Source organism: Bufo gargarizans, chromosome 1, assembly GCF_014858855.1.
Source record: "Bufo gargarizans isolate SCDJY-AF-19 chromosome 1, ASM1485885v1, whole genome shotgun sequence".
Lineage (NCBI taxonomy): Eukaryota > Metazoa > Chordata > Amphibia > Anura > Bufonidae > Bufo > Bufo gargarizans.
In genome coordinates this window covers 220367528-220386891 of record NC_058080.1, presented here as the reverse complement: position 1 = coordinate 220386891, position 19364 = coordinate 220367528, and the positions used below count along the sequence as shown (strand labels likewise).

The 19364-nt window shown below is 41.6% G+C and overlaps 1 protein-coding gene across 50 annotated transcripts in view; it reads left to right on the top strand.

Annotated features, from left to right (window-relative positions):
• Window positions 1-19364, top strand: part of ANK2 (ankyrin 2) — a 524175-nt gene that overhangs the window by 498472 nt on the left and 6339 nt on the right. For 46 of the 50 annotated variants that reach the window (XM_044301490.1, XM_044301541.1, XM_044301518.1 and 43 more), the window contains 4 exons: window positions 8008-8100; window positions 8562-8645; window positions 15116-15280; window positions 17164-17340. In XM_044301490.1, coding sequence (XP_044157425.1) covers window positions 8008-8100; window positions 8562-8645; window positions 15116-15280; window positions 17164-17340 — 519 coding nt within the window. The remainder of the gene's footprint in view (window positions 1-8007; window positions 8101-8561; window positions 8646-15115; window positions 15281-17163; window positions 17341-19364) is intronic. The other 4 variants (XM_044301701.1, XM_044301708.1, XM_044301458.1 and 1 more) reach the window with 2 other exon arrangements.

The window sequence follows — 19364 nt, the reverse complement described above, 5'->3', positions numbered from 1 at the left end:
ATTCATGGTAACGGCATCACCCCTGTCCCTGTGCGAGGTACCGCGGCAACGGTCCTCAAGCCCGATTGTATCGTCGCTTACAATCGGTATATGGGAGGAGTTGATCTCTCTGATCAAGTCCTCAAGCCATATAACGCCATGCGCAAAACCCGGGCATGGTACAAAAAAGCTGCGGTCTACTTGGTGCAGGTTGCCATGTACCACTCTTTTGCACTATCCCGAAGCGCTGGCAGCACAGGGACATTCCTCCAGTTCTATGAGGCAGTCCTCAAGGCCCTGATCTTTTCGGACCGGGAAAGAGCAGGCCGGAGTACCTCGGGAACTGTAGGTGCCCGGATCGTCCCTGGCCAACACTTTCCAGGTGTGGTCCCCCATACTGGAAAGAAGGGACGAACCCCAAAAAAGTGCAGAGTGTGTCGCAGGAGGGGGATACGGAAGGACACGACTACTCAGTGCGACACTTGCCCCGATCATCCGGGCCTCTGCATTGACGGTTGCTTCAGGGAGTATCACACTTCCATGGAGTACTAAATTTATATCCCAATTTAGCACTGACATCGGATAAAAAAAAACTGGTTCTCAGACTTGAGACACCGAAAAAAACTAAAATAATTTATTAGAAGTAGACATATTAGGTATCGCCGCGTCGGTAATAATCTCCTCTATAAAACTACCCCATGACCTAACCCCCCAGATTAACACGGTCAAGGAAAAAAAAAAAAAAAGGTGCAAAAAAAAGTTTTTTTTTTGTCACCTTACATAATAAAAAGTTTAATAGCAAGCGATCAAAAAGTCATATAGCCCCCCAAAAAGTGCCAATAAAGCCGTCCGCTCATCCCACAAAAAATGAGCCCCCACATGAGATAATTGGATAAAAAAATTTTTTTTAAAAATGACCCTTAGACTTTAGAGATACCCCCAAAAAAATTTGAATCAAAAAAGATAATATAGTCTAAAACCAAAATAATTGTAAAAAAAGTTGACTTATCAGGTATTGCCGCGTCCGTAAGAATCTCCTCTATAAAAATACCCCATGACCCAACCCCCCAGATTAACACGGTCAAAAAAAATAGGTGCAAAAAAAGAATTTTTTTTGTCACCTTACATAACAAAAAGTTTAATAGCAAGCGATAAAAAAGTCATATAGCCCCCAAAATAGTGCCAATAAAACCGTCCGCTCATCCCGCAAAAAATGAGTCCCCACATGAGATAATTGGATAAAAAAAAAAAAAAATGACCCTTAGACTTTAGAGATACCCAAAAAAAGATTTGTATCAAAAAAGATAATATAGTCAAAAACCTAAATAATTGTAAAAAAAAGTAGACTTATTAGGTATTGCCGCGTCCGTAAGAATCTCCTCTATAAAAATATCCCATTACCTAACCCCCCAGATTAACACAGTTAAAAAAAATAATAATAAACGGTGCCAAAACCGCTATTTTTGGCACTTTTCCATTTCAATCCGTTTTTTCCGGTAACAAAACAAGGGTTAACAACCAAACAAAACTTAATATTTATTACCCTGATACTGCAGTTTACAGAAACACCACATTTGTGGTCGTAAACTGCTGTATCAGTAAAAGGGAGGCCGCAAAAGGAAAGGACCGACATGGTTTCTAGAAGGCCGATTTTGATGGCCTTTTTTATTGACACCATGTCCCTTTTGAAGCCCCCCTGATGCACCCTAGAGTAAAAACTCCCCAAAACTGACCCCATCTAAGAAATTACACCCCTCAAGGTATTCAAAACTGATTATACAAACTTCATTAACCCTTTAGGTGTTCCTCAACAGTTAATGGCAAATGGAGATAGAATTTCAATTTTTGGTAACCTTGCGTCACAAAAATGTAATATAGAGCAACCAAAAATCATATTTACCCTAAAAATAGTCCCCAAAAAAATGCCACCTTATCCCGTAGTTTCCAAAATGGGGTCACTTTTTAGGGAGTTTCTACTCCAGGGGTGCATCAGGGGGCTTCAAATGGGACATGGTGTAAATAAACCAGTCCATAAAAATCAGCCCTCCAAAAACCAAACGGCGCACCTTTCCCTCTACGCCCCGCTGTGTGGCCGTACAGTAGTTTACGGCCACATATTGGGTGTTTCTGTAAACGGCAGAGTCAGGGCAATAAAGATACAGTCTTGTTTGACTGTTAACCCTTGCTTTGTTAGTGGAAAAAATGGGTTAAAATGGAAAATTAGACAAAAAAATGAAATTTGCAAATTTCATCCCCATTTGCCAATAACTCTTGTGCAACACCTAAAGGGTTAACAACGTATGTAAAATCAGTTTTGAATACCTTGAGGGGTGTAGTTTTCTTAGATGGGGTCATTTTTGGGTGGTTTCTATTACACCTAAAGGGTTAACGACGTATGTAAAATCAGTTTTGAATACCTTGAGGGGTGTAGTTTCTTAGATGGGGTCACTTTTAGGGAGTTTCTACTCTAGGGGTGCATCAGGGGTCTTCAAATGGGACATGGTGTAAATAAACCAGTCCATAAAAATCAGCCCTCCAAAAACCAAACGGCGCACCTTTCCCTCTACGCCCCGCTGTGTGGCCGTACAGTAGTTTACGGCCACATATTGGGTGTTTCTGTAAACGGCAGAGTCAGGGCAATAAAGATACAGTCTTGTTTGGCTGTTAACCCTTGCTTTGTTAGTGGAAAAAATGGGTTAAAATGGAAAATTAGACAAAAAAATTAAATTCTCAAATTTCATCCCCATTTGCCAATAACTCTTGTGCAACACCTAAAGGGTTAACAACGTATGTAAAATCAGTTTTGAATACCTTGAGGGGTGTAGTTTTCTTAGATGGGGTCATTTTTGGGTGGTTTCTATTATGTAAGCCTCGCAAAGTGACTTCAGACCTGAACTGGTCCCTAAAAATGTAGTTTTTGTAAATTGCTGAAAAATTTCAAGATTTGCTTCTAACATCCCCAAAAAATAAAATATCATTCCCAAAACAATTCAAACCTAAAGTAGACATATGGGGAATGTAAAGTCATCACAATTTTTGGGGGTATTACTATGTATTACAGAAGTAGAGAAACTGAAACTTTGAAATTTGCTAATTTTTCCAAAAATTTGTTAAATTAGGTATTTTTTGGTGCAAAAAAAAATATTTTTTTGACTTCATTTCACCAGTGTCATGAAGTACAATATGTGACGAAAAAACTATCTCAGAACGGCCTGGATAAGTCAAAGCGTTTTAAAGTTATCAGCACTTAAAGTGACACTGGTCAGATTTGCAAAAAAATGGCCTGGTCCTAAGGTGTAAAAAGGCTGTGTCCTTAAGGGGTTAACTAAGGCCCCAGTTCCAGCTGAAGAAAAACAGCCCCAAAGCATGATGCTGCAACCACCATGCTTCACTGTGGGTATGGTGTTATTTTGGTGATGTGCAGTGTTGTTTTTGGCCAAACATATCTTTTGGAATTATAATGGCCAAAAAGTTCAACCTTGGTTTCATCAGACCATAACACCTTTTCCCACATGCTTTTGGGTGACTTCAGATGTGTTTTTGCAAAATGTAGCCTGGCTTGGATGTTTTTCTTCGTAAGAAAAGGCTTTCGTCTTGCCACTCTACCCCATAGCCCAGACATGAAGAATACGGGAGATTGTTGTCACATGTACCACACAGCCAGTACTGGCCAGATATTCCTGCAGCTCCTTTAATGTTGCTGTAGGCCTCTTTGTAGCCTCCCAGACCAGTTTTCTTTTCGTCTTTTCATCAATTTTGGAGGGACGTCCAGTTCTTGGTAATGTCACTGTTGTGCCATATTTTCTCCACTTGATGATGACTGTCTTCACTGTGTTCCATGGTATATCTAATGCTTTGAAAAAAAAATTGTACCCTTCTCCTAACTGATACCTTTTAACAATGAGATCCCTCTGATGCTTTGAAAGCTCTCTATGGACCATGGCTTTTGCTGTAGGATACGACTAAGAACATTTGAAGAAAGACGAACTAGAGCAGCTGAACTTTATTTGGGGTTAATCAGAGGCACTTTAAATGATGGCTGGTGTATGCTGACTACTCTTTTACATGATTTTGAATGTGATTGCTTAATTCTGAACACAGCTACATCCCCAGTTATAAGAGGGTGTGCACACTTATGCAACCACAAACATTTTAGTTTGTTTTTCAATTGAGTGGTACAGTTTATAGGTCACATTAAAGGTGGGGTGTGTAGACTTTTTATATCCACTGTATGTACAGATTGTTGTTAATGATCTGGACAATTTTACAATGACTAATGGTAATGTTTAAGGTTATGGTACTGTATATGTACCTGCAGCAGATGTGTTTCAGACATTTGTGTCAGCTGCCAGCTTTAGGATCTGTTTCCACTACCCCTAAAAACTAACCCCCATTATAGTATATAAATGGTCAATTTTTTACCTGAAAAATAGCACAGCCCTGTATTATGTAGCCATAGGCACTTTATGAGTGGCCATTTTACTGAGATCTTCTCACCTAAAAGCTATGCTGCTATGTGAGAATACTTCCATAGGTTAGATTATGCCAAGGACTTGGGTGCAAGGATTTATAGTCATTTGAAATAAGTTATTTTTACTCTTTGCAGGGGCGGGCAGGCCCCATTATGTAAGCAGGTCCAAATTGAGGGTGGAGCTAACCTGATGAGGGGAAGCCGACACAAGTAGGCAGGGCCAGCGATACCATAATGCTGCACAATATACTGTCCCAGCAGAACCAAATATCACAGTGCAGCACAATATACAGTCTCAACAGAATCAATTACCACAATGCAGCACAATACTGTATGCTGCCCCTGCAGAACCACATACTACAGTGCAGCACAATATACTGCCCAAGCAGAGCCAAATACCACAGTGCAGCACAATATACTGCCCAAGCAGAACCATAGTGCCCCAGTATTAAAATGCCCCAGTGATGCCCCCTATAGTGTCCCCGGTATTAAAATGTCCCCAGTCTCCCAGCAAGTAATGCCCCCTATTGTGCCCCCAGTAATGATCCCTATAGTGTTCAAGTATTAAAAATGGCCCCAGTGAGTGATGCTCCCTATAGTGCCCAAGTAAAAGAACAGAATCTAATACTCCTTAATTAAAAGGATAACTCTTGTAAACACCCAGCACAGTAGCTGTGCCTTTTAGGCTACATGCACACGACCGTGGTGTGTTTTGCGGATCCGCAAAACACGGATGGCGTCCGTGCGCGTTCTGCAATTTGTGGAACAGCACGGACAGCCTTTAATATAATTGCCTATTTTTGTCCACAAAGAGCGGACAAGAATAGGACATGTTATATTTTTTTTGCGGGGCCACGGAACGGAGCAACGTATGCGGACATCACACGGAGTGCTTTCCACATCTTTTGCGGCCCGATTGAAGTGAATGGGTCCGCATCCGAGCCGCCAAAACTGCAGCTTGGATGCGGACCAAAACAACGGCCGTGTGCATGAGGCCTTAGGAAGAATCGGCTTTTTTGGAAATTAGTTTTGGTTAATTTGGAAGAAGTTGCAGCTTTGAAAATTGACAATGCCCATCTGCTTTTAAAATAATTATGTAGGATGTCAAGCTGTTGTGCTGTGTAACACTCAGCAATTACATTGCTTTGGTAGTCATATGAATGCATCTTTTTCCTGCCCTACCACAGATACCATACATTCTGCAAATGCAAGTGGGGAGTAGTAGTAATTATTCTAGATAACAGGACAATTTTTAATTATGCTGAACTAGAACACATTTTCAGCATAATGGTTCTGAAAAATTGACTACTTTTGTGGGGAGTGATGTTGCAGAATTATGATATTGACAGGGTTACATACAGCTAAAGATGGGGGATATATTGCCACCATCAGACTTAAATGGTCACTGTCCTTTCGACAAGCTTTGCACAGATCACTAATACAGGTGAATATAAGAAACTTTGTAATATATCTTATCAGAGAAGAATTTCTTATTTTCCCCATATCAACATTTTCTTACGCTCTTCATAAATTTTTTATGGCCAGCATGTGTGTCTGTCTCTTTTTTGGCCTCTTCTCTCAAACTGCAGCTCATTCTCCATAGACTTCTGTAGCCAGCATGTAATCTGATCCTTCAGTGAGCTGGTAGGAATTTTAGTTTAGAAGAGTTCTGGTGGGAGAAAAGCATTTTTCTACGCTAAGATATATTACGACATTTCTTACATTCACCTTTACTATTGAGTTATGCAAAGTTGAATGACAGTGACCATTTCATCTATGGATTCATTAGGATTATTCACATAAGGGGACTACAGAATAGCCACTGTTCAGACTCTTAAATGGTAGGTAGCCAGCTGGGCCAGACATGGTTAAAACTGATGCCTACCTGTATCCCTGTCAGATTCCAACTATGTCTCTCTTTTTCTACAAACAACAGGGCTGCATTTCACACCCTTCCTAGGTTGGCTTATGAGTCTGTTTTATCCTAGCATATCATACCTTTATTGCTATGCTTCTTGGTCCTACCCCACAGAATAAGCACTGACTTATATAGCTACCAAATACAATAATTTATTAGATTGCATAGTCATAAAGATCAATACATCAAAGAGGTTTTCCAGGATTAGATTTTTTTGGGGCCATTTTTCTATAATAAACTACACTTTTATCTTTATTCAAAATGAGAAAGCTTTTATTACTTCCCACACCATCCCTCTCTGGTGGCAGCCACATATCAAAAATGCAGTCAAGGCTAACTTTCTTTGTCCTGCTCATATGGTGCATATACGGGCTGAGCCCTCATGCAAGTTCACATGTTTGGAGTTGTAAGGAGTAATAAGAACTGCCTAATTTTTTTTTTACTAGTATCATGGCCATTTATGGCCAAAAGAACAAAAATGTATCCTGGAAAACCCATTTAAAGAGGTTGTCCCATGAGTATATATTACATGACTCTGTTAGATCACACAAAACATCAACATTTTTCAATTAGAATGCTCCTGTATCTAGTATCACTGTTATACTTGTTATGATGCCCCCAGGTGTTCTCTTGATTCCCTTTCAGAATGTCCACCTAATGTGTCCAGGCCTGGTAAGAAGAAGCCGCTTTGTTTACGCTAATTCATATTGTGAATACACTGGCCTGTACAATCTCAATAATCACCCGGTACCTCGTTACAAGAGGATTTGGGTGATAGGAATGAGCATTTGAGACACCAACACCGAACACATTAGGTCGACATTCTGAGCGGAAATTAATGGAACACCAGGGAGCACCATAACAAGGATGTACTAGCAACATCAAGTTTTTTTTGTGCTAATTTCAGAGTAAATTAATATTTGTTTGTGGTAAAAGCCATTTAAGCTACTTAAAGACCAAGTTTTGTACTATGAAAAGAAGTTTCTGGGAACAGCTCATTTCACAGACTAATTCATGTTTGCTACTTTTACCTTGTATTTTATATCCTGATCGCGCTATAGGCTTTCTAAATGAATACAACGGTAAAACATTAAAGAATAATTTGTGTAATTACGATGGTATATTTGTTTGCTGGAAACTTATATTCCACATTGTCCATTTGTTATTAGTTCACAAGTTACATTTTAAAGGGAACTTGTCACTATGAAAATGCAATGCAGTCTGCAGGCAACATGTTATAGAGCAGGAGAAGCTGAGCAGATTGATATATAGGTTTGTGGGAAAAGATGCAGTATAAATATTTATACATTTATATTCCTGCCCATTCTGGGCTTTGAAGTCCTAGGTCCTATCAGTGATTGACAGGCTTCCCGCTATGACTGTGTATACAGAGATAGCTGCCAATCACTGATAGGACCGACTCCTGGACTTCAAAGCCCAGAATGATCAGGAATGTAAATGTTTAAATGACAGGTTATGGATCTTTAACCATAAAACTATACATCAATCTGCTCTGCTCTATAACATGCTGCCTAAAGATCACATTGCATTTTCATAGTGACCCGTTCACTTTAACATAGAATTTATGGAAGCCAAATATGTAGGATAGTAAAGAGTACTGCTTCCATGCCTCCACCAGGAGCTAGCAGAGGAGCTAGGTGAGCTAGAGACGCACTCAGATGAGGACGAGATGGTAACTACCAGAGTCGTTCGTCGCCGTGTGATTATTCAGGTACACAGCGTTTAACTCTTGCACGTCCCTCAGCCGGTGGCTACAAATTCCCGGCAAGGAGTCTTTGATGGCCATGCAATGCAACTATGTACTGATTAACATGGCTGTCTGCATGATTCCCAACTAGTGCATGCCCAGTTCTGTGACTAATCAGCACCTTCCACCATGGCCAGTCCAGAAAGTAGATTATGAGCTTCCTCACCACACCTTCAAAAGTTCAGATAGAAGACCAACCCAATCCTGATCACAGATCTGTCTGCAATCCAAGGTCGACTACTGCACTTTTGTCCAAGGTCCCATGCATGAACCTGACACTTTAGGCTTTTTTTTTGCAGATTTATTTTTAGAGTTAATGTTTGTTACTTTTAGAGATCTATTTTAATGCACCTACTAATGTGGACGGGGTTACTATGTAACGTATCAAGATGCTAAATGTCAGCTCTTTTTTCTTTTAAATTTAGGCGGACAATATGTCAGACATCCTTCCTGAAACCGTAACAGAAGAGCAATACACAGATGAGCATGGCCATATCGTGGTAAAGAAGGTACATGCCAATAATATGAAATGGCGCCATTATTTTTACTTTTCCTAAGGCGGTGTTCACCTCACTGCTATTTATTTCCATTCTTCTGCTCCATTCTAGCAAAACAAAAGTTTCATATTTAACACATAGCTGGCCTGAACTATACAAATGGAACCCATTGATTATATTGGGTTCTGTTCAGTTTTCGTTCAGAAGTCTGGAATTTAAGTGAGGGGAACAAGTCTGGCATGCAGGATTCTTTTTCTCTAGCATTTTAAATGGTATTTGCGGAGAAGTCCCCAAACAGATCCTCTGCTGCAGATGTAATCTTACCCTAACTGTGCTTTTAAAAATTAAAAAAAAATTATTTGTTAGGCTACTTTCACATCTGCGTTTTGCTGTACGGATTGGATCTCAAAGCAAAATGCTCCAGTTTTCTCCCCATTCATTTTCAATAGGGACAAAACTGAACAAACTTGAACGGAGTGCACCAGAATGCATTCTCTTGCGTTTCGTTGCGTTCCCATGGCACACACAAAACCGCTGCAAGCAGTGTCTTTGTGTGCGTTATGGGATACTGAGCAAGACAGATCCGCCATGAAACACAATGTAAGTCAATGGCGCCGGATCTGTTTTTACAATGGTTTTAGTGCCGTATCCGTCTTGTTCATTTTGGAGATAATACAACCGGATCCGTTCTGTACGGACGCAGACAGTTGTTTTATTGACAGGATGCGTATTTGCTGAACCCCTGATGGGTCCGACAAAAACGCAGATGTGAAAGTGGTCTTAAGGGTAAATGCACACATTCAGTATTTATTTGCGGATAATCTGCTCTGAAATCCACAGGTGTTCGCAGGAAAATCTGTGCAGTCAATCCGCATCAATTGGTGCAGATTTCCATGTGGATTTTATTGCAAATTTTCTGCATGCGGATTGTACTCTCCCCATTGAAGTGAATGGAGAAAATCCAGTCAGGAAAAATAAAATAAATTGACATGCTGTGGATTTTAAAATCCGTACCGTAAGTCAAAATGCGCACAAAAAAATCTGCATCGTGTGCATGAGAATTTCAAATTCTCATAGAATACAATCTGCATGAGCTACGGTGTGGATTTCCCGCACGCAAATCCGTGCAGAAAATCTGCACGCAATCCTGATCGTGTGCATTTACCCTAAGAGTATATTGATTGTGACGGTGCATCCATTTGCTAAATCCCCTCCTTCCCATTCCCCTCCTCACAAACTGTTGTCTGCCTTGTAAGGCAAATATCCGTCTTCCACCACTGCCAGGAACACTAAGTCCTGCCCTTTTGTCAAACCAGTTCTCTGGCATCCAAAAGTAGATGGCATCAGCAGAAAATGACCATAGTCCTTTAAAGATTAATATAAAACTAGTTTCATAATAGCGATAAAATCTTCCAGCTGATAGCCGGAAATGGCCGTAGCACCACCGGCACATTGACTATAATGGGACCCCGTGGGGATCCGTCCTGTTTCCAGCACTAGAGCTGGGATTCGGCCGGACAGAAACCAGTGCTTACAACAGTATTTGTCTGGCCGTATCTCGGCACTAATTCCGGAAACAGGTCGGTCCCATTATAGTAAAAGGGCTCCGACAGGGGAAGGCAGTATCCGGCTATCTAATATAAAACAAAACGGTTCACAGCTCACCTCCGCCTTCCATCTCCACATTGGTGCACGAGACATCACTGGGCCGACTCCCAGGTGAAGCAGTCACAGGAATAATCCAAAGAAAAATTGTCCAGCAAGCGTATCTTCCTTTCAAATATTGCAAGCTTTATTGCCAGACTTTTAAAAACGAAGCGTACACATCATTAAAAAGCTGACGATTCGGACGCACAATGTGTATTTGTATATTAATCTGTGGATACACTTACTGAAGCTTGCAGGAAAAAGGATAATTGATCCAGCTCTGTAAGACGAACACACCTTTATTTCTTGCGGTATAAAAACTCCAAAACACACATCGTAACAATCTACGCGTTTTGGACCATTACATGTTGGTCCTTACCTATGAGTAAGGACCGACATGTGATGGTCCGAAACGCCTAGATTGTTACGATGTGTGTTTTGGAGTTTTTATACTGCAAGAAATAAAGGTATGTTCGTCTTACAGAGCTGCATCAATTATCCTTTTTCCTGCATACTCACGGCCGTGTCCAGGCTGTATCCTTGCTCTTGACGAGCTAAGAAGTTGAGAGCTGCTTTGTTTGGAACTGTTGGGATTACTTACTGAAGTTTAGCTATGATTAAAAGGGTTCTCCGGGAATTCGGAAAATGACAATACTTACATATTACTTTATTATAAATCTATTCCCAAATACCTTTCATTAGTTATAATGGTTCGTTTTGTCTGTGGAGCGATCATAAGGAGGAATAAAATGGCCGCTGTCCTATTAGTACACACAAAACCTGTCCTAGTCACACAGGAGGACAAGTTAGTTCAGAGCATTGAGCCAAAGAGCTGCCTCATCTTCTTCTATGATCCTGAATACATTTTAGTATGATCTTCAGCTAAATCTCTGTAGGAATATAGTTCATGAGGAGGCATGAAGTACAGAGATGAGGTGGGGATGATGTGGCTAATGAGCAGCAGCTCTTGTATGCAGTCTCCATTACCACAGTCTGTCCTGTCCCTCCTCTCTGTACTTCATGTCTCCTCAGGAACTCCATTCCTACAGAGATTCAGTTAAAGTTCTTATAATCTGTATTCAGGATCATAATCCCTGACATGATGAGGCAGCTCTTTACCTGTGTGATTAGGGCAGGTTTTGTGTGTATTAATAGGACGGCGGTCATTTTGTTTCTCCTAATGATTGCTCCCTAAACAAAACGAGCCATTATAAATAATGAAAAGTATTTGGGAATATAAAAAAACTACAGGTTGTGAGACGCACAGGGCTGTGGAAAAATATGGAGAAGGTGCTCACAGTAGAGAGGATCCGTCCTTCCTCTAATGGGGGATAAATGAAATTTTAAAAAAATATACTGGGCACTCTCACTTATGTAGAACCATACAGTTTATTACAGTACATATAATCATAAACGCACAATCGCAATAATATAAAATTAGATAGTAAATAAAATAGTAAAATAAAAAACTCCTAAAATCACTATAATAAAATGGATCCAAAAAAATGGTGAGGAAAAGTTAGTCCATATGTATCAGACTGATAGTGGGTGGTCCTCGATAATTAAAGATGGGATTTAGTGTCCTGTACAATATACAGTCCCACTTTTGAAGAAAAGTAAAGATGCTACGGTTTGTAGACAATCACTTGAGTGGGTCTATTTGCGGCGTCCCGCTGGTACTCACTGCGCAGTGAAATCTTGTGTAGATCTTCAGCTTGTAATCCAGAAGTTACTCCTGTCCGCTCCTGTCGACACCGGATGCTGCTGTAACTTGCTTGCCCGTGTTGAGTCCTTTAGCCGCCGCTCCGTAGTATCAAAGAGCCGGCAGACAATGAAGCTTATACTCACTCTCCCCTCGTCGGATACACTGCGCCACGCTACTATGTAGCCTCGTGTATTGCGCTTGTAGTTACCGATGTGTCAGGGATCCGTCCCTGACTTCAAAGGAGGATGCAACTTAAAGTGCTCTCTATCCTTTCAGCAGATCAGTCCTTACACAGTCACATAACCAGCAGGTCTGCTGGTTATGTGACTGTGTAAGGACTGATCTGCTGAAAGGATAGAGAGCACTTTAAGTTGCATCCTCCTTTGAAGTCAGGGACGGATCCCTGACACATCGGTAACTACAAGCGCAATACACGAGGCTACATAGTAGCGTGGCGCAGTGTATCCGACGAGGGGAGAGTGAGTATAAGCTTCATTGTCTGCCGGCTCTTTGATACTACGGAGCGGCGGCTAAAGGACTCAACACGGGCAAGCAAGTTACAGCAGCATCCGGTGTCGACAGGAGCGGACAGGAGTAACTTCTGGATTACAAGCTGAAGATCTACACAAGATTTCACTGCGCAGTGAGTACCAGCGGGACGCCGCAAATAGACCCACTCAAGTGATTGTCTACAAACCGTAGCATCTTTACTTTTCTTCAAAAGTGGGACTGTATATTGTACAGGACACTAAATCCCATCTTTAATTATCGAGGACCACCCACTATCAGTCTGATACATATGGACTAACTTTTCCTCACCATTTTTTTGGATCCATTTTATTATAGTGATTTTAGGAGTTTTTTATTTTACTATTTTATTTACGATCTAATTTTATATTATTGCGATTGTGCGTTTATGATTATATGTACTGTAATAAACTGTATGGTTCTACATAAGTGAGAGTGCCCAGTATATTTTTTTAATATTTGGGAATATATTTACAATGAAGTAATATTTAAAGGGAACCTGTCACCGGGATTTTGTGTATAGAGCTGAGGACATGGGTTGCTAGATGGCCGCTAGTACATCCGCAATACCCAGTCCCCATAGCTCTGTGTGCTTTTATTGTGTAAAAAAACATGATTTTATACATATTAACCTGAGATGATTCCTGTCCCTGACTCATCTCACGTACAGGACTCATCTCAGGTTAATTTGCATATGTATCAAATCGTTGTTGTTTTTTTACACAATAAAAGCACACAGAGCTATGGGGACTGGGTATTGCGGATGTGCTAGTGGCCATCTAGCAGCCCATGTCCTCAGCTCTATACCCAAAATCCAGGTGACAGGTTCCCTTTAAGTATTTTTATTTTCTAAATTCCCGGAGAATCACTTTAAGGACACATTTTGTGTCCGAAACATGTCAGATTTTTAATGATGTGTAAATTTTGTTTCTAAAAGTTTGGAAATAAAGCTTGCAATATTTTAATGTTTGCTGGAAATGTTTCCTTTGGAGTATCCGGCTATGCCAGATACTCAGGTAGATTTTATCACTAGTGTGCAACTAGTTAAAGGGATTATGCCATAATTGATATAAAAAATCTGACATCATATAGTACATGACAATGCTTTTCTAGCAAAGCTAGAACCAGCCGTGTACCTCACATGGATCCAGAGATCTCCCCATTCATTGCGCCAATTGTTCTGCTAGATTATCTTCAGCCTGGCAGCTCAGGGGGTGTGTCCTTTCTGCTACAGCTCTCTCCCTGTAACTGTCACAGCTTCTAACAGAATGTATCGCTGGTGGCAGTTGAAGATTTAGGGCTCCTGCACACGGCCGTTGCTGGGCTGTGGCCGTATCGTGACCCGCATATAGCGGGTCCGCAATACACGGCACCGGCCGTGTGCACTCTGCATCACGGATGTGGACCCATTCACTTGAATGGGTCCGCAGTGTGGGAGATGCGGTGCGGAATGGAAGCTTGGAAGCCCACGGAAGCACTACGGAGTGCTTCCATGGTGTTTCTGTCTATGCCTCCGCACTGCAAAAAAATAGAACATTTTCTATTTTTTTACGGTGTGGACGGATCACGAACCCATTCAGGTTGAATGGGTCTCGATCCGTCCTGGCCGCCGCACGGATGTTGCCCGTGCATTGGTTCCCACGGCCGTTTGCGAGAGCCCTTAAACTGAGAATGTTCGATCAGCTCAGTGAGACGGACAAAAATAAGGAAAAGAACAAACAGCAGGTGGCGCTATACAGATACATTTTAATGAATCACTCACTGGCTATACTACATTTTTAATTACATGCAATTACAAAAGTATTCAGATCCTACTGCTGGTTTGAAAAATGTAGAATGTGTTACGTGACACAACCCCTTTAAGAGGGGCCCTGAAAAAAATTGGGATGGCTGAGCTAGGTGTTTGCGGTCCCTGTCTGGCCGGACTTGTGACCTCCTTAACATCACGGCTGACAGTCAATCAGTGGCCTCAGCGGCCATCCACCATGACTGCACATTTCACTGCTGAGACTTTGGAAATCGTGACCTGAAATAAAAAGTATATTAGTAAGCCACAGAAGTTTTCATTTAGGTAATCATTCCACTTTATTTCTTTGAACCCAGAAAACTTAAAATGTATTTTTTAACTGTTTGCATTCCTCAAGCAATAACAATTCTGCAGGCTCTATTGTTACGGCTATGTGTTGCCATTTCTCTGTTATTCCTAGTAGAAGTTTATGAATGAATTTCTAACTTTATGATATCAGTTGGGGGGATGTCTGTGCACTGGCAGCACTGATTAAACATTGTAAGACCCAGTTGGAATTTCATTCATAAACTTCTAGAAGGAATAATTGAGGAATTGCACAGCTTAGAGTCATATAAATAGATGCTTTATTATTGTTATTACATAGTATGTACATGTCTGGAGAGGTGACGGTTTCAGAACTCTGTGAGACCATTGGGTGTTACCATCTCCATCTATCTGTGTATTCAGCTCGATATATGTCACTCTTTATTGTATCTACTGAGTGGTCACCTGTGTAAGACATAAAGGTGCATGTATGTAGAAGACCTCATTAGTTAGCACTTTGATCTACACATTCCCTTTCTCTATAACCAGGTCACAAGGAAAATTATTAGAAGATTTGTATTGCCTGATGGTACAGAAAGTGAAGAAGTAGTGGCACAGGGGGGATCACAGGAACCAGTGACTATAGAAGATGGCGACTCTGTGTCTAAAGTCGTGAAACGCACCGTACTCAAAAGTGACAGTAAGCAGTCTGAGGTGAGCATAGCTAAAGACGTGTTTAATAGTATATACATAATCAGAGAACTAGAAACAATCACGGGTATCATGCAGGTTTATCTGTAGGCAGCATGTTCTAGAGCTGTAGGAACTGCAAATTGATAAATACAGATATGTCCTTCCTTCAAGGAGTTTTACAGGAGTTTTCTACTGATGACCTATCCTCTGGATAGGTCATCAGTATCTGATCAGTGGGGGTCCGATATCCGGGACCCCTACTGATTGTTTGAGAAGGCTCTGGCGTGCCTGTGAGCACCTTGGCCTTCTCAAACTGCTGATCGGCGGGGGTCCCAGGTGTCGGATCCCCACCGATCAGACACTTCTGACCTATTCAGAGGATAGGTCATCAGTATTAAAATCTTGGAAAACCCTTTTAAGGCTACTTTCACACTAGCGGCATCAGTGCTACCGCTAGTGCACTCGTGCCGCCGGAAGTCCTCTCCGGCCCCATTCACTATGATGGGGGCCGGCAGGAGGTTCGGCTGCAGCACGGCAAACATGCCAAGAGTTGGCCGAAATAAAACTAGGACATGTAGTAGTTTTATTCCGGACACCTCTCGGCATCTTTGCCATGCTGCGGCAGGACCTCCGGCCCGCCCCCATTATAGTGAATGGGTCCAGAGCGGACTTCCGGCGGCACGGTGCACTAGCGGTACCAAGGATCCGGCAGGCTGTGAAACTAGCCTAACTTATCTCTAAACCCGATATATTCGCACAAGATGTCAAAAAATATGAAAAAAGAGTTTACGTCTTATGGATATCTACATTCATCAACCATCTGATTCCCATGCAAAAAAAAAAGAATGGGGCACATTTATTAAGACTGGCATTTTAGACGCCAGTCTTAATAAAGCCCTAAGCTGGAGGTGGTTCCACCGAAGTTATGAAGAGGCGCCGTCAATCATCGCCTTGTGTACTATGGAAATGCATTTGCTGCAATTTCCTATGATATACCTATTACCTGAATCACCCTTTTTGCAAGCAGAATAATTTGAGTAATGGGGTAAATCAGATGCTGGGAAATGAAATTCAGAGGCTTCTCCTCACGGAGGTGGCGGGGGAGGTTTCATGATGTCTTGAAGCCCATCAAAACTGCTCTTCTCATGACAGTGAGAGCTGAGGTTTGTTGCACTAGTTCAGAATCATTTGTATCCCCTGTTGCAGGCAGAGATATCAGGGAGTCTTGCAAGTAAGTCATGTTGTTTTGTTTGATAAAAACCCTTTTTCACCACTTTACGCTGGATAAATGTGGGCTTTTACACTGGACGGGTATAATAGGTATTGTTACAAAGTACACTACACTCAATTTTACAGTATGTGTAACATCTTGTCTCATTACTGTTCCTTACTGCATTGTTCTTCAGTGTTGTGTTCTTGGGAGACAGTTCTTATGCCTTGCTAAAGAGGTTGCCCGGGCTACAGAAATTGATGACCTATCCACAGGACAGGTCATCGGTATCAGATCGGCGGAGTCTGACTCCCAGCATCCCTGCCAATCAGCTATTTGAAGAGCGATGGTGCGCCTGTGAGCGCTGCGTCTTCTTCAGTGTCTATCTGCACGCTATCTACATGGTAGTGGTGGTGCAGTGTCATTAACAGCTGTTCGTACCATTCAAGTGAATTACAATCCACCGTCCCTACAATGTAGTGCAGGCAAACACTAAAGAGGAAGCAAAGCTCGCACAAGCACTGTGGCCCTTCAAACAGCTGATTGACGGGCGTGCTGGGAGTTGAACCCCAGCCAATCTGGTTTTTATGCCCCATCCTGAGCCTGGACAACCCTGCTAAAAGTATTTAATAACTGTCCTGGGTGGAAAAAATAAAGCCACTAAAAATGTTGAAAAATAACATTGTGTCACCAGATCTCATTCTCTGAGCCAAGAGTTATATCATCAGAATTTGAAGCTGAACCTGTGGAAGGACGTAAGGTCAGCAAAGTTGTGAAGACCACCATGGTCCATGGTGAAAGGACAGAAAGATATTTTGGAGACTCTAGTGTAGCATCTGATTTACCATCAGCCAAGGATGACTTTGAGCAGGTAACAAGGTGCAGTAGAGGATTTGCTGGGAGGCCAGCAAAAGTGAAGTCTTATAAAAGTGAATGGAGCGGTGGTCCGTTATGCTTACTACCTCTCCATTCATGCAGGGGATTCAGGGAACCCTGTTCTTGTGATTAGTGGGTGTCCCAGGAGTTGGACCATTAGCGATCATACATCTGTCACTTATGTAATGGATAGGTTATAAATGTTGTTCGTGGGCCAGTTCCTTTAATATTGATGACTAGAGTTGAGCGTCAGTTTCGGGTTCAGGGCTTAAGTGAATTACGTAATAGATTCCGTTCTCGGGGAATCCATAACGTAATTCAATGCTGGCATGACAAATGGAATACCTTTAGAGGTATTCCATTTTGCATGCAGTCATAATACAAGTGTATTTCCAGCAGAACGGAACCCTCGGAGCTGGCCATACACTTGTATTATGCAGCATGCCGGCATTGAATTACGTGATGGATTCCGTGAGAACATAATCTATTACGTAATTCACTTAAACCCTGGACCCAAACTCGAACCTGCCAAAAGACAGGTTCGCTTAACTCTATTGGTGACCTATCCTCAGGATAGCTCGGTTGGGCTGCACCCCAACCGAGCAGCTGCCAGCACCATACAAAGGTGTAGTGACAGTGCCAGGTTACTACAGCTCAGCTCCCGTTCACTTAATCTCTTTAAAGGGAGTTTGTCAACTGTATCAAATGCCAAATTTGCATATTAATGTATCAAAACACGTGCATGGAGCCTCCAATCAACACTGGTATAATAGCGCTTTAATCAGGTGTCTATGTACTATATGTAGTTAGATAGGTGATGTACTCCCTATAAGATTTCTACACACATGCAGTTTTTGTTGCAGAAGTTTCTGTGACTGAAAGTCAGTTCCATTCTTCTGACTGGAGCTTGAAGACATCCATGTGCTTGCTGCCAAAATAATCCCATTAAGATGAATGGAACAGATTTTCAGTTGATGAAATTTCGGCAACAATATCTACTGCTCCTAAAGGCATCCTGAAGTTGAAACCTGATTGACTGCTATATGCAACTTCTCCACTTTCACTCTGAACCAACAAATCTCCCTTTGTATTTTCACATGTGATATCAAACTTATCCAAATGCTCCAAAGAAAACATAAAATGAGAAATGCCTCTTTGCCTCTTCTCTACTTAACAACCAGTAAAAAAAATATCAGTGCGCAGCGTACAAGTGCTCAGTGCTTGATTTATTACATTTGCCCAATTCCCAATGAGTATTGTTGTTTACACAAGAAATGTGTTTCCAGAATAATCGGGATGATTGAAGGCTTGAAAAACGTAGTAAATTCTTCTCTCCAATCTGTTAATTAATCTAACAACATCCAGAGGGAAACACTGTTTGTAAATATGTTGGTATATGCAAATATCCCCCAGCGCCGGCACACGTCTAGAACATCATGTTACAGAATTATAGCACTCCAGGGATGTGGAGAATAACATTGTGGAGCTGGGGAATCCAGGCAGAAACCCCACAGCACAATAGTCTGGTAGAGCTGAGGGCTGTGAGGTTTGTTTTACAGCACACAAGTACATAGACCAGTGCTGGCGAACCTATGGCACAGGTGCCAGAGGCAGCACTCAGAGCCCTCTCTGTGGGCACCCACACCCTGGAATAAGTCTATGGTGTACCAATATGCCGTAGACTTTTCCTCCTATTCATCAGCGCAGGGCGCACTATGGACAGCACAGGCAGCGCACTGAATGTAGGCAGGCTATTTTAGCTAAATGATAAAGTACATGGAAGATATACTATATTGGACTGTAGTATTCAGGGTAAATTGCCTGGTTGGCACTTTGGAATAATTAAGTGGGTTTTGATTTGAAGTTTGGGCACTCGGCCTGTAATAGGTTCGCCATCACTGACTTGAACAAAGATAGATAGACAGGCATATGATAGATAATATAACATATATGTATGATAGATCATAGACAGATGATAGATTGATAGATAACAGAATTTTTAGATATCCTAAACACAGT